General features: G+C 42.7%; 1 protein-coding gene across 3 annotated transcripts in view; it reads left to right on the forward strand.

Moving 5' to 3' along the window:
• The first annotated feature begins 5,480 nt into the window (after window positions 1-5,480).
• Window positions 5,481-13,126, forward strand: part of LNPEP (leucyl and cystinyl aminopeptidase) — a 108,505-nt gene continuing 100,859 nt past the window's right edge. For 2 of the 3 annotated variants that reach the window (XR_008618089.1, XM_024121286.3), the window contains exon 1: window positions 5,481-6,728. Coding sequence is in view for 1 of the 3 variants with exons in the window: in XM_024121286.3 (XP_023977054.1) it covers window positions 6,710-6,728 (19 nt within the window). In the remaining 2 variants the exon portion in view is untranslated. The remainder of the gene's footprint in view (window positions 6,729-13,126) is intronic. The other variant, XR_003680998.2, reaches the window with a different exon arrangement.

Raw genomic sequence — 13,126 nt, forward strand, 5'->3', positions numbered from 1 at the left:
GTTTTTATATCCTCTGACTTTTATTAAAGAGGGCCTATGGTTGGTTTTCATAGCTGGAGCAGGGCCCACCATCCCTGCCATTTGCTGGCCTAGCGAGGCCCCTTCTGATGCAGGACGTAGATATAAACTCGATACCAAAAACTTGGCTTCCTCAGGACCCCATTATTTTAAATTATCAGGTTAAAATAAGTCAACATTATACAAATTTGTTTGCTCTCTCATTATACTTTGTGTGTCTAATCTTTTTTTGCATGCAATCTACATGGAATTAAAGGTTTACAATTCACATTTAATAGTAATAGCAAATACCTTTTTTGTGCTTATTTTGTGCCAGTCTCTGCTGAAAGCATTTTTGGTGTGTTAGTTCATCTTATCCTCACAATAATCTTAAGAGGGAGGTAGCTGTCCTTAGTTTGCAAAGGAGAAAAAGAAACCCAGGGAGGTTAAGCAACTTGCCCCAGTCAGAGACAATGGTTTTTAGTATATTTACAAAGCTGTGCACCTATCAACATGGTCAATTTTAGAACATTTTCATCTCCCCAACAAGGAATCTGTACCCATTAGCAATCACTTCCCATTCCTCCCTCCCTTCATTCTTAGGCAACCACTAATCTACTTTCTGTTTCTATAGATTTGCCTAGTCTGGACATTTCGAAAACATCAAATAATACAATATATGATCTTCTGTAATTGACTTCTTTGTTGAACATTTGGATTGTTTACATTTTTTGGCTATTTTGAGTAACGCTCCTATGACCATTCATGTACCAGTTTTTATGTGAACATAAATTTTCAATTCTTTTGGGTACACACCTAGAAGTGAAATTGCTGGATGATATGGCAACTCTATATTTAATTTTTGGAGGAAATGCCAGACTATTTTTCAACACAGCTGCCTCATCTCCACCAGCAGTGTGTGAAGGTTCCAATTTCTCTACATCTTTGTCAACATTTATTATTATCTGGCTCTTTGATTCTAGCCATCCTATGCCTATGTGTAGCCAGACCATGAAGTGGTATCTTAACTGTGGTTTTGATTTGCATTTGTTTCATGGCTAGTAATATTGAATATATTTTCATGTGTTTATTGGCCACTTGTATATCTTCTTTGGAGAAATGTCTATTCAGATCTTTTGCCCATTTTTAATTGGATTATTTGTCTTTTATTACTGAGTCATAAGAGTTGTTTATATAGTCTAGATACAAGTCCCTTGTGAGGTATATGATTTGCAAATATTTTCTCCCATTCTTTGGGTTGTCTTTTCACTTCTTGCTGCTGTCCTTGGAAACCAAATTTTCTTCAACTTTGTCTTCTTTATTTCCATTGTATAGATGCTGTTATGATGAGTTGAATTGTGTTCCCTCAAAATTCATATGTTGAAATCATAACCCCTATTACCTCAGAATGTGACATTATTTGGAAATACGGTTGGAAATGTAATTAGTTAAGATGAGGTCATACTGGAGCAGGATGGACCCCTGCTTCAATCTGACTAGTGTCCTTATTAAAAGGGGAAACATGGACACAGACATGCACACAGGGAGAATGCCTTGTGAAGACTGGAGTTATGCTGTCACAAGTCAAGGAACTACCAGAAACTAGAAGAGAGGCCTGCCTGGAACATATCTTTCCCTGGTGCCTTCAGAGGGAACATGGCCCCACTGACACCTTGATCTTGGGCTTCCAACTTCCAGAACTATGTGACAACAGCTTTCTATTTTTTAAGTCACTCAGATTATGTTTTGTTTGTTTGTTTGTTTGTTTTTTGCGGTACGCGGGCCTCTCACTGTTGTGGGCTCTCCCGTTGCGGAGCACAGGCTCCGGACGCGCAGGCTCAGTGGCCATGGCTCATGGGCCTAGCTGCTCCGCGGCATGTGGGGTCTTCCCGGACGGGGGCACGAACCCCTGTCCCCTGCATCGGCAGGCAGACTCTCAACCACTGCGCCACCAGGGAAGCCTGGTATTTTTTTATAGCAACCCTAGCAAACTAATACAAATGCCTAAGATATTTTTCCATTTTGGTAGTTACTTTCAGTTCAAAATTCAAGGTTGAATAATATATCATTTCTAGGTTTGTAATCCTAGTTATATTGATCAATCATACGAAAAATTACATTGAATTGGGCTCTGTCTTTACATTTCCTGTACAAGTGTCTTAGGGTTTAGAAAAAATTATCAAAATATTATTAAAATATATCAGTTTTCATAACATTAAGTGGACCTACCTAACATTTTGGTTGCTTAACCCCTTTTCCTTTCTGAATAATAAAAATAATTTTGTCCAAGTGCTCCCTTGTTCCCCCATATGAAATAAGGGAAGTGATCCTAGACTCTGCTTTGTCTAAGACACCAATCACAGGAACCCCATTTTCATTTCCAGGGACTGGCTTACAGTTTTGGCCAGTGAAACCTAAGAAGAGTTCTAGTAGGGTGTTTCTGAGAAAAGTTTCCTTGCTCTTAAGAAAGAGACATCAAAGAAAAGGTTCTTTCTTCTTCCCTGACACAGCCACCTTGTTGACTACATGGTCCTCAGACTTTCAGAAAACTGCTCAGAGAGTACACAGAGCAAGAAGCTGGATTTTTATGAGGTTGGGGAGCTCTGACTGGGGACGGCCTTACCTCTGCACTTGTTATGTGAGATGGTAAATTTGCATATTGTTCCAACTAGTTTAATTCAGCATTTTGGTTTTGTAGTCCAAAGCTTCTGAGCTAGTATATAACTGCTCCTTCCTGATAACCTTTCACTTCATTTGGCTGAATCTTTTTGCTAAAGTCTAAGCTATACCAGAACTCTGTTGGAGAATTATTCTGCTTTCCTCTATGCTCTAAACATTTCTCAATTTGATACAATTTCAAGCATCATAATTGATGAAGAGCATGTGTGCTGCAAATATTACAGGAGTAACGAGACACTGACCCCTCCAGTCCTTGAAGTGGCTGGAAACCTCATGGTGGTCATCTGTGTCCTGGCAGCAAGCTGCATCCACCATTTATTCAAGAGTGTTGAAAAAATATCATTTTCAAACGTGTACACTGAATCAATGTATTTTTAATTATTTATTTCAAAATAATTAGAAAGCATATTTAATAATGCTACACCTAAATGTGACATGGAACTCAGTAAATTATATTGGAATAGCAATTGAACGATGAAATAGCAGTCCAGTAGCCTGAAGTTAGCTATATTTCTCTATTTCATATCCCTCCCATGGATTATTGTCATTGACCTTAATTTCCCTATGGGAATAGGGAAGAAACAGGAAACTCCAGCGCTCTGGTTTAGAACACAGACCACCTGAGTTCTAGTTTGTCTGCCACTGGACTATGAGTAAATCCTCTAACCTCTTAGACTTCCGTTCCCTTCTCTGTTAAATGAGGTCTGGGTTAGCTGATCCATGGTATAGGAAGTGCTTTATTTTGATGAAAAAAAAAAAGTTCCTGTTTTCACTGATTAGCACGTTTGTTGCTCCTTTACAAATAAATGCTGTTCGTTATTCAAGGAGCTCATATTTTCCTTTCATGCTATTTATTATATATTATAATTAGCCCTCCAAATTTTTGGTTTTCAAATATTAAATGGTAGACATCAAAGATTCTGAAAATAGTAAATGAATATAGTAGATAATGTCACACTATCTCCTCTGATAGTAAATAGTTATTTCATAATAATTTAAAGTATTATGCCCTTAACTAAAAAGGAAGTTCTGTGTGGGAGGGTAGGAGGAGGTTAAAGACTGAAACACAATGGGTTTCAGTAGTGAATTCGTGAAATTGTGTTCCCTCAAAAAGGCTTTATGAAGTGAAATGTAAAATGGTATCCAAAAAATAAAAACCCAGAATCAAACAAAACAAAATTCACTTTCATTCCTTTGAGGGTAGGTAGGATTCTGAAACATTTTGATTTTCTTTCCTCTTTTTACCTCCAGTACCAACCCACAAGCCTTTAAATTGTCCTTAATGTATTTGTGTGTGTGTGTGTGTGTGTGTGGATAAAGAAGTTATTTGTCTCTATGCCATAGAAATCTCAGAAGACATGATGATCCACCTATATATGCTAGTGCAATGGTGAAGCCTTTTTACAAGTCTCTGTAGAACTGAAGTATTTAAGACCAAACACAAGGTAATGTGTTTCACACTTAAAAGCATGATAGACTCTAGCTTACAGGTGAGGTGAGGTGAGGTGAGGGGATTTAACAAGCTGTGGAGTTTTAAATATCTCTGATACTAAGTGCTTTGATTGCAAAAATAACTCCAAAGGAACATGACATGACCTAAAATATAGGTAAGAGCCTCTTATCTAAGCAATACAATGTGTGGGGTCCTTTTAACAATATCCAGCACTGCATATACTATATAATATTTGAACACTTATGTACCAGCCCCTGTGGTTCACTTCCTATTTTTGGTTCTGAAGTTGGGAGGGGGACATTGAGGAGGCAGCCTAAAGGCTCTGATTATCTTTAACACAATGGGAAGAGAGCAGCTTTGAGGTATCATATGATATAGACACCTTCTCTGTACTGATCACAAACACACCACTCAATATAGAAATGTTCTCTGGAAGGGTTTTCAACGTTGCAAGTGAACTAGAACTCAAAATACCATTGCATCCATTCACAAATTATTTATTGCACACTTATCTAGGGATTAGGATACAGCCCTTTATGAAGGTAATGACCCTGACTTCGTGGCGCTTGCATTCTTGAGAGGGAGATTGATAATAATGAAAGAACAAACAAAAACATTGTTTTTGACAGCGATGACTGTTGTGAAGGTATTAAAGCAGGGCTCAGTCTTTTTAGAGTAGACCATGTGTGGACCTATTTTCAATTGTGTGGTCAGGGAAGAGCTCTCTGCAGAGATGACATTTGAGTTGAGACCTTAAAGACAAGAAGGAACTGCCAGGTAAGGTACCAGGCAGAAGGAGCAGTTCTTGCACGAGGAACATGCAACAGGAATGATTGGATGTAACTTGGTGACTAACAGCCAGAAGGCCTCTGTAGACAAAGTATCGTGAGCACGTGTAGGAGATGAGGTCCCAGAGTTAAGAGTTTCGCTTTTATTCTAAGTGATCGGTATCCACTGGAGGTTTTAAAGCGGAAGTGGGTGATTTAATACAATCGACACTTAAAAATACAACATTGCAAAATACAATATTGCATTTCGATTTTACTTCTTTGAAACCTAATTTCTAATTCCCACGCGGGTCAAACAACACAGCGGGCATCCCTGTTTGCCCGGGCAGTTTGCGCTCGCCTCCAGCTTGTTTGCACCCGACGCCCTGCCGTTGACAGCCTCGGAGGAGCGTGTGACAGTTGGCAGGCGCAGTGAGGCATCGCGGGAGCCAAGTTGCTGCTGGGGCCAGGGCTGTGCTAGGGGAGGAGGGAAGAGGGACAGTTGGCGGTGGCAGCACTCTGGGAGGGCTGCGAACTCCGCAGCGTGGCGGCGATGCGCACGCTGAGCAAGGGATGAAGAAGCGGGGCCCCGACGAGCCTCCCGGGGCTCACGGGGCCCCTGGTTATTTCATCCCGAAGGTTCGCTGTGCCTGCCCGGGTTTGCCACTGGAAACAATGGGGGCTGGGGGCTGGGGCCTGTGGGCTGGAGGCTAGAGCGCGAGTGCTGTGCGGCGGGGGCGACCAAGAGAGTTTCCGCTTCTCCGGCCTATAGCTCTGCCTGGCCTGTCCGCGGGCCGCAGCGGTGGCACCCCGGGGAGCCGCAGGTGTTGATTTAAGGCTCGGCTGGGCTGCCTTCTTCCCACATCCTGCGGCGCCCGCGGCCCCGGCGGATCCAGTGCCGGGTTTTGTGATCCGCCTGCACGTAGAGGCCGCGCCCCGAACCGCTAGCCAGAGGACAGGACCCCGGGTGCCCTCTGCTCCGCTGGGGTCCCCGCCTCCCTTCAGTCTCCAGGCCACCGAACGCTTGGGACCACTGTGCTGTGAGCGCGCAGCCCTACAGACACGACCCACAGTGTCTGCTCCCTCGAGCCTTGGCGGAGTGAGCTCCCGGAGTCGGACTCCCCAGGGAAAGCGAAGCTTCGCTGTCAGGGGAGCGACCTTCGCCCGCAGCCTCCTACTCTGCCTTCAGATCTCGGCTACAGTGGCACCTCCCAGCCAGGCTTCTCCTCACCAAGACATCCGAATTAGCGACCACTCGTTCTCCATCACATCACCCTAATTTAATGCTCAACGGGGCATTTATTTCAGCCTCGTGTGTCTTGTGTTAGTTTATTGTCTGTCTCTGGAATGTCTGCTCCACGGGGCAATGATCGTGTTTTACCAGCGCGGTGCCGGGTTCCTGGCGTCTAGGGCCCGGCCCGGCCGGAAGCAATGGGCTATCACATTTGCTTGATGACCGGTGTTCTGAGCACTGTACGAGACAGAACCGCCGGCCTTTCTGCCAGGGGCGGGGCTTGATCCGGCCACGCCCATGGACCCGCCCCCAGATCTAACCCGCTCCTCCAGCTCCTCTCCCAGGAGTCAGCCAAGGCCTGTGTGGTGCTTTTTCCTGTAGTTTCCCTCGCTCGTTCTGCAGCTGTCGCGAAAACCCGGAGCGGCGGATCTCAGAGCGGGCGGAGCGGCGCCGCCCCTCGCGGCACCTCCCCGACAGCCCTCGGCGCCGCGCTGGGCATGCTCAGTCGGCAGGGCCGCTTCAGCTCTTGGAGTAGGAAGCTTGGGCTCTCCCGCTGAAAGGAGCCGCGGCGGGGGGAAAATGGAGCCCTTCACGGATGGTGAGTGGGCGGCCAGAGGAGCCAGGGCCGGGACCGGTGCTCTCTGGGGCCCAGAGGGTCGTGGGCAGTCGTGACACGCGAGGTCGAGCTGCAGTCGCCCCCGCCGCGGTTTTCCCGCGAGCGTTTGGGGGCGGTAGAAGGGGACCGCGGGAGGCAGTTCGAGGCTCGGGGGAGGGGGCGGGCGGCAGCGGTCGCTGGCCGGGGGCTGGCGTGAAGGTCAGCGCCGCCGCCTGCCCCGGGTGGGGGCGGTGTCGGGTGCGGCCGGACCCCGCGCTCCGCTGCGCGCCCAGGTGGGCGAACAGCAAAGTTTGGGCTGCTGTGCGCAGAGGAGGGGGCAGCGGGAAAGTTGGCAACCTGGGTTTGCCTCGGGTGAAGGGGGTGTCGGCCATGGCTCTGGGGCAGGAAGGGTTAAACCGTGACCAAACCCAACTTCTGTGGCGCGCTGGGAGCTGTCCCCCCCTCCTTCAGCGAGTTGCTGGTGTGACTTTTCCTAATAGGACGGGGTGGGGGCTTGGCAGGTTAATTTAGTGGAAGGAAGAGAAACTTGCAGAAAGGCTTGATCACCCCTGCTGGGTGCCGAGGAGGTTCCTGCCGGCATTGCCACCCTCGTGTCTGTTGCGGATGCACTCCGCAGGGCGTTCAAGCCTCGTTTCCCTGGCTCCCGAGAATGTCAGTTTTTCAGTCGAAGACTCATTAAATATCAAGGGTCCGTCACGGTGATAGCAGTGTGACTTGAGGCAAGAGTCAAAGCAGGAGCCTGCAGGATGTTCTGCTAACAGCCACAGCCCTTTACTGAATGGAGCGAACAAATCCCACCCTACTTAAAACGATGGCTTTTGTTTGGAGCAGAAGTGCCAGAGTCACAGTGTAGGGGTGAGATGTCTTACAGTTTGCGGCGTTGAGTATATGGATTCCCTTTTGGGATAGAAAGTAGGAAAACTGCCAGTAAGGGAGAATTCACACTAAAATGAGAGGGTTCACTTTCTAGTTGACATGTGTTTTCCTGCGGGTGGTTGGTTACTTAAGGTAGATATCAGTCGTTTGTCGCATTAATAGAAGACAAAATCCATCCCTGTTTGGGTGGGTCCGTTGCCACCCAGGAGACAGAGACGTTGTCCAGTATGTCCTAAACCCTAGCCAGACTTTGTTGTATGCGGTGTTTCATTCATGGGACTGCAAACTACTCATTGTATTCTCCCTGTCCCTAATTCAGAATGCTTTATTCTACTGCCATCTTCCTGCCTGTTTAATTAGGCTTAATGATGACAACTTTGATTCTGAATTTTCTTTCTCATTCAGGTTCTATTTGTAATTACTAAGGCTCTAAGAATAGTCTGGTAAAGTTACTAAGAAAAATAAGGAAGATTTGAGCTGAAAGGAAGCTTAGAGACCATCTAGTACTTTGGTATAGAATATGTTTAATACAAATCCTTAAATCCCTTCCAATGAGTATTCCAAGGCTTTTTCTTTGTTCTAGGTAGAAAGCTTGGAGATTCCATGTTTGTGGGATTTTAAACGAGAAGTTTCCAATAAATTAAAAAAAAAAAAACTCACAGCAAGGCTGAGTCACCCAGTTGGTCAAGATTTTTGCTAGCTGATTTGGTGAACCTGTGCCTACAGAATTAAAGTACATTCTCAAGTCTTAAAATTGGGGCCTTTTCTCCTGTCTTAGAATAGTTTTAGAATATGCTCCTCTAGATGTGAATATTTGCAAATTGTCACATTTGGGAGGGCAGTGGAAAAGCCCCAGAGAGGAGAACAAAAAAGAAGCAATGCTTCACCTTTCCTGTAGGAAACTGGATTTCTATTCCTTTCCTGTCTATCTTCCAGACTTTTCAGAGTCTGTGCTGGAGACAGTTTAGCAATGCATCATTTTAGTTAATGTATTAATCACTCCTTATCTAGCGTCCTTTAACAAGGAGAATAGAAACTACAACAACTAAAGTCAACACGAAATTAGGTCCTAGCAATTTGAGGTGCTTTTCAGGTTTAAGGTGGACTCATATTTATTTCAGAACTTTTGAAGAATAACTGTAGAATTTTCTAGTGTCTTCAAACAGGACAGGGTATAGTGTAAAGTATGTTTATCTTTGTACTTAATCCTTTTGAGTACAAAGAATAGGTACATCTAATTCTCCCATAGGTCTGGGTGTTCTGGTGTAGAGAATTCCATTACCCATAGAATTTATTATTGCAGGGTTTATCAAGTTTGGTGTGGGCTTTTGTTACACATTTATTCTCTTTTAATAAAATCGTCACCACTTACATTTTCTCATATATCCCTGTATATGGAGAGAGGTGTGAGAGCTTAACAAAAAAGTTTCAGTAATTTGGGACCCACGTATCTTTCAGTTAAAATCTTGTCAATGATTTCACCGCCTGAAAAGGGGTAAATTTGTAAAGGAGGCAAATTTAGTTTGTTTTGCTAATTTGGTTTTCAGTACTCATCTGTTCCAGTAAGGCTTTTTCTACTTTCCGTGTTTTCTGTCAAAAGTTGCTTCAGGTATGGCTCATTTTTCTTGGACCCTGCTCTCTGCCTGCTGATAATGGATTTATTTGATGACCATCCTATGTTAACCTGTCGAGGTAACACACTGCTGTAATCCATTTAATATGCACATCTCCAGAAAGGGCTTACAAGGAGGCACCTTATTGCCAAGAATTTTCATTTGGCTCAGGAGATATTTTTGGTCTTGCCCTTGGTGGGGACTCTTGACTATTATGCTGAAGACTAGATATCCGGTCTGGCTTTGGATCTTTGGTGCTTTTTTTATGGGGAGAGAAATATGCTGGACTAGTACTCAAGATTGGTTTGGTAGTAACAATTATGTTCTGTTAGGCAGGTAGAAGTGAAACTGTTAGGGAGCAGTGATTGATATATTACCAAAAACCAAACAAAAAATACATAGCAACTCTAGAGGTCTTTTGATAGATGTACTAGATTAGAGCAAGTAATTATTTGATGACCACCTAGTTTTATTTGTTCTCATTTGCATGCAGGGTTGGGGTATTTTAGAATAATTTAAATTTATGTTAAGGAATGGAAATACAGAGCTCACCCTCAGAGTCTGATTGAGGAGGTCTGAGGTTGGGTCTAGGAATCTGCACTTCATTTTGAGCATACTAGAAGTATTCACAAGAAGGGAGCTTTTGAGAAGTTTACTAGATAAGCAAATTCCGTATGTATATATTTGTGTGTGTATGTGTATTTTTAAATGCTTTCTAGTTTGTAGTATGGCCCAACGTAAATCTTCAGAGGGTGGAAAAGGATGATATTTTGAAGCTCCAGCACTGAAAACATAATTTCAACAGTTTTTTTTCCCCAAAGTCCCCAATAATCACTTTAGTACTACAGCCTGGTGCATAATCAAACAAGGGGGACTTTCCTGTCTTATAAAACTATTTTTTTGTGTGTTTTCAGATTGGCATCCAAGTGCAAGTATTTCCCAACTTCCGAAATGGGAAGTCTGGACAACTAATTAGATATTCACGGATTGTAAGGCAGTATAAAATTGTGATTTCACCTTTTTAATCTTACAAATAACATTTATCCTATAGGTATGCTTTTGTTTTAAATTTTTTTTTTTTTAGCAACTATCAAAAATGTGAGCTTACCACATTCTGATCATATACAGTTTTCTTTTGTTCTGTGATAACTTACCATATTGAGAAAAGAACCTTAAAAATGGAAGATAATAGTTTATATGATGGGATATAAGTTAAATTCTGCTTTTATCCTTCTGTCTTAAGTATTTATTTCAGTTAAGGGAAATAGGAGTGTACTGGATTCGAATGTTAACATCATTTAATAGTATAAGGTTGAGGCTGTAACTAGAAACCAATCCAGTTTTTAACTGGAAAGCAGAGGTGGAAAAGTTCTTCACTTTACATAACAGCTACCCCAAAAAAGTATCTTGAGACAAGATAAATAGACAGCATATTTTAGAAGCAATTAACCAGTGATTATCATTTATCTGTAGATGATTCTTGAGAACTCAGCTTGAAAGAGATAGAACCATAAAGATTGGTTATAAGGAAATTATCATATAGAAAATAAGCAAGGAGTGATTTCCTCCTCAGTAATTCAGTCAGACACCATTTTTGAAATGCCTGTTTACAAGTAGATTTTCTGCTAGGCACAGTTACAAAAAGCCCCACAAACCTGCTATCAGTTAATGCTAACCTCAATAAGAGAAATGAAATGGAATAATCTAGTTTTATTTTCATGCTAATATGAAAATAATATAATATAGAAGAATAAGAAAATAATAGAATACAGAAGAAGAAAATATAGATTTCTAATTATGAAATAAATGTACAGGATTGTCTTTATAACCTATTCATATAACATCTGTCAACAATAAGTTTACATTTCTACTGATTAAGTGTAACACTCCTGTTAGAAAACAGCCTCATTTTTACTCTCTCTGTGAAAATGTTAGGAGATTGAGATATAGAGGAGTTTAGCCAGAGTTACCCCAGATGTTGGGATGGAGCTAAATCAGGCCTGTGGTTCTTGGCACTTGAGGTGAGGAGGACAGTGCAGCCATGTTCTGTTAATTAGCTACCACATGTCTTGAAAACTGTAGGCGGTTGGAGTTGGAGCTAATACCACTACACTTTTCCATAATATCATTGGAGCAAGCTGAGAAACAGTTTTTTTGGTGTTTTTTTTTAATTTGAAATTTTAGATATTTTTAGATATGTACCTTTTAAGAGTGTTCACTGGAATGGGGATGAGGGAAATTTTGGAGCCCTTGGTGGTACAGCTCCTTTTTTATCCAGTGGTCTTTGTAGAGAAGGCTGCTCATTGCTGTAGTGTTTCTGTGCAGTAAATGTGACAGTAAGAGTTCCTGTGTCTATGAAAGAGTGGTCAGGATTCCCCTGTAACCTGATTCAGTGTTGTAATCCATTTGTGATTTTCCTGGGAGTGCCTGTAGGACTGTGAATCCAAAGATCTTTGGGGAAAATTGGGACTTAAGAGAATTAGTGATGAAGGTGAGAGCTATGTAGAGATTTAAGGTAAGGAGGAATCTGATAGGCAGAGATTTTCAAAATGGTCATATATTGAGCCTTGCAAGTCTTTGGCTTGGAAATGAGTCTCTTTTGGAGAGTAGGACACTGTTGTGTGAGGTTGAAAGATAGAGTCAGGGTTGGAAAGGGGAAGTAGGTGGGTCTGGGTTGGACAAAAGGAATGGAGGGGTGAGGGGATGAATGAGTTAAGACTGGCATTTGGAGGCCCTAGAAGGAGATAGAAAACATTTGCCATGAGTTTAATCATACTGTGTGCTTCTCTTTCCTAGTCAGCAAAGTCATAGTTACTTGTAAGTTAGTACTGTTCACTTTCCTGAATGTTTCAGATTTCAAGAAAAAAAAAATACAGAGTACTGTTGAGCCGTTTACCTTGTGGGATCATCGTGGTGGCAGTCACTGTTCTTTATTGCCTGGTTTTGTTTCACCTTTCTACTGATGCTTATGGTTGAACAATGAACCAGTTTTTTAAAAATTCCAGCCTTGCATCTAAACTAGAAATCAGTTCATTTTCCAAATACAGAAAATTTAGGCTTCCAAGGGAGTTTGAAAAAAACAGTGGAGAATCAAGTTCAAATGTAGAAGACCCTTTGAAGCTCTTTTCCTTAATGAAGGTCCTCCTGGGAATTCCTCCCACTTAGTTAAAGAATGAAGTCACCAAAACAAAACTCCAGCCAATTGTCTGGACTTCTGTAGATTGGGGGATTGGATGGTCCAGAGTCTTCTCCAGACCTCTGGTGCTATTGGGGGAGGCCAAGCCAGAGATCTGGGAAGAAGGGTGTTTAAGGAGGTTTTCTGATGTTCTACAGGGAGAGCTTCATAAGCTGGGAGAACAGGAGAATGGGAAGTGCATTGAGATAACTGGTACCTCTGTGGGTTGGATGTGCTCCTTTCCTTCCTTGATCTCACAGCAAATGATGACCAGGACTATGTGGTAGTGTTTCCCGGACAACTGCCTCAGGTGTCATTTGGTGTCATAGAGGAACTTTCCGGCGGTTAAGGAGGCTTTGGGTCACAGCTGAAATTGTTATTTTATAAGATTTAAAACAGTTGTTAGAATATTCATCACCTCAACAACATTACACCATTCCAGAGTTCTGTTTAGAGGGAAAATGGAGTTTAGTGGGAGTGATTAAGGAGAGCTAAATGTTTAAAAGATCTTTCTTTAAGTTGGTGTTAGTAGTGTGATTTGAAGACAGAAGTAGTATAATATTTGTTTAGTTTCTTCTTGTCCCATAATTGTCAAAAGGGCCTCAACGGTTAAGTAAGGCCCTTGGGGCTTGGTGGGAGGAACTAGCGTGTCCTAGATATATTAAGATCGTGCCTGTAAGTTTGGGCTGGTTTCCTCTTACACTTTTTTTTTTTTT

This window comes from Physeter macrocephalus, chromosome 8 (assembly GCF_002837175.3).
Source record: "Physeter macrocephalus isolate SW-GA chromosome 8, ASM283717v5, whole genome shotgun sequence".
NCBI lineage: Eukaryota > Metazoa > Chordata > Mammalia > Artiodactyla > Physeteridae > Physeter > Physeter macrocephalus.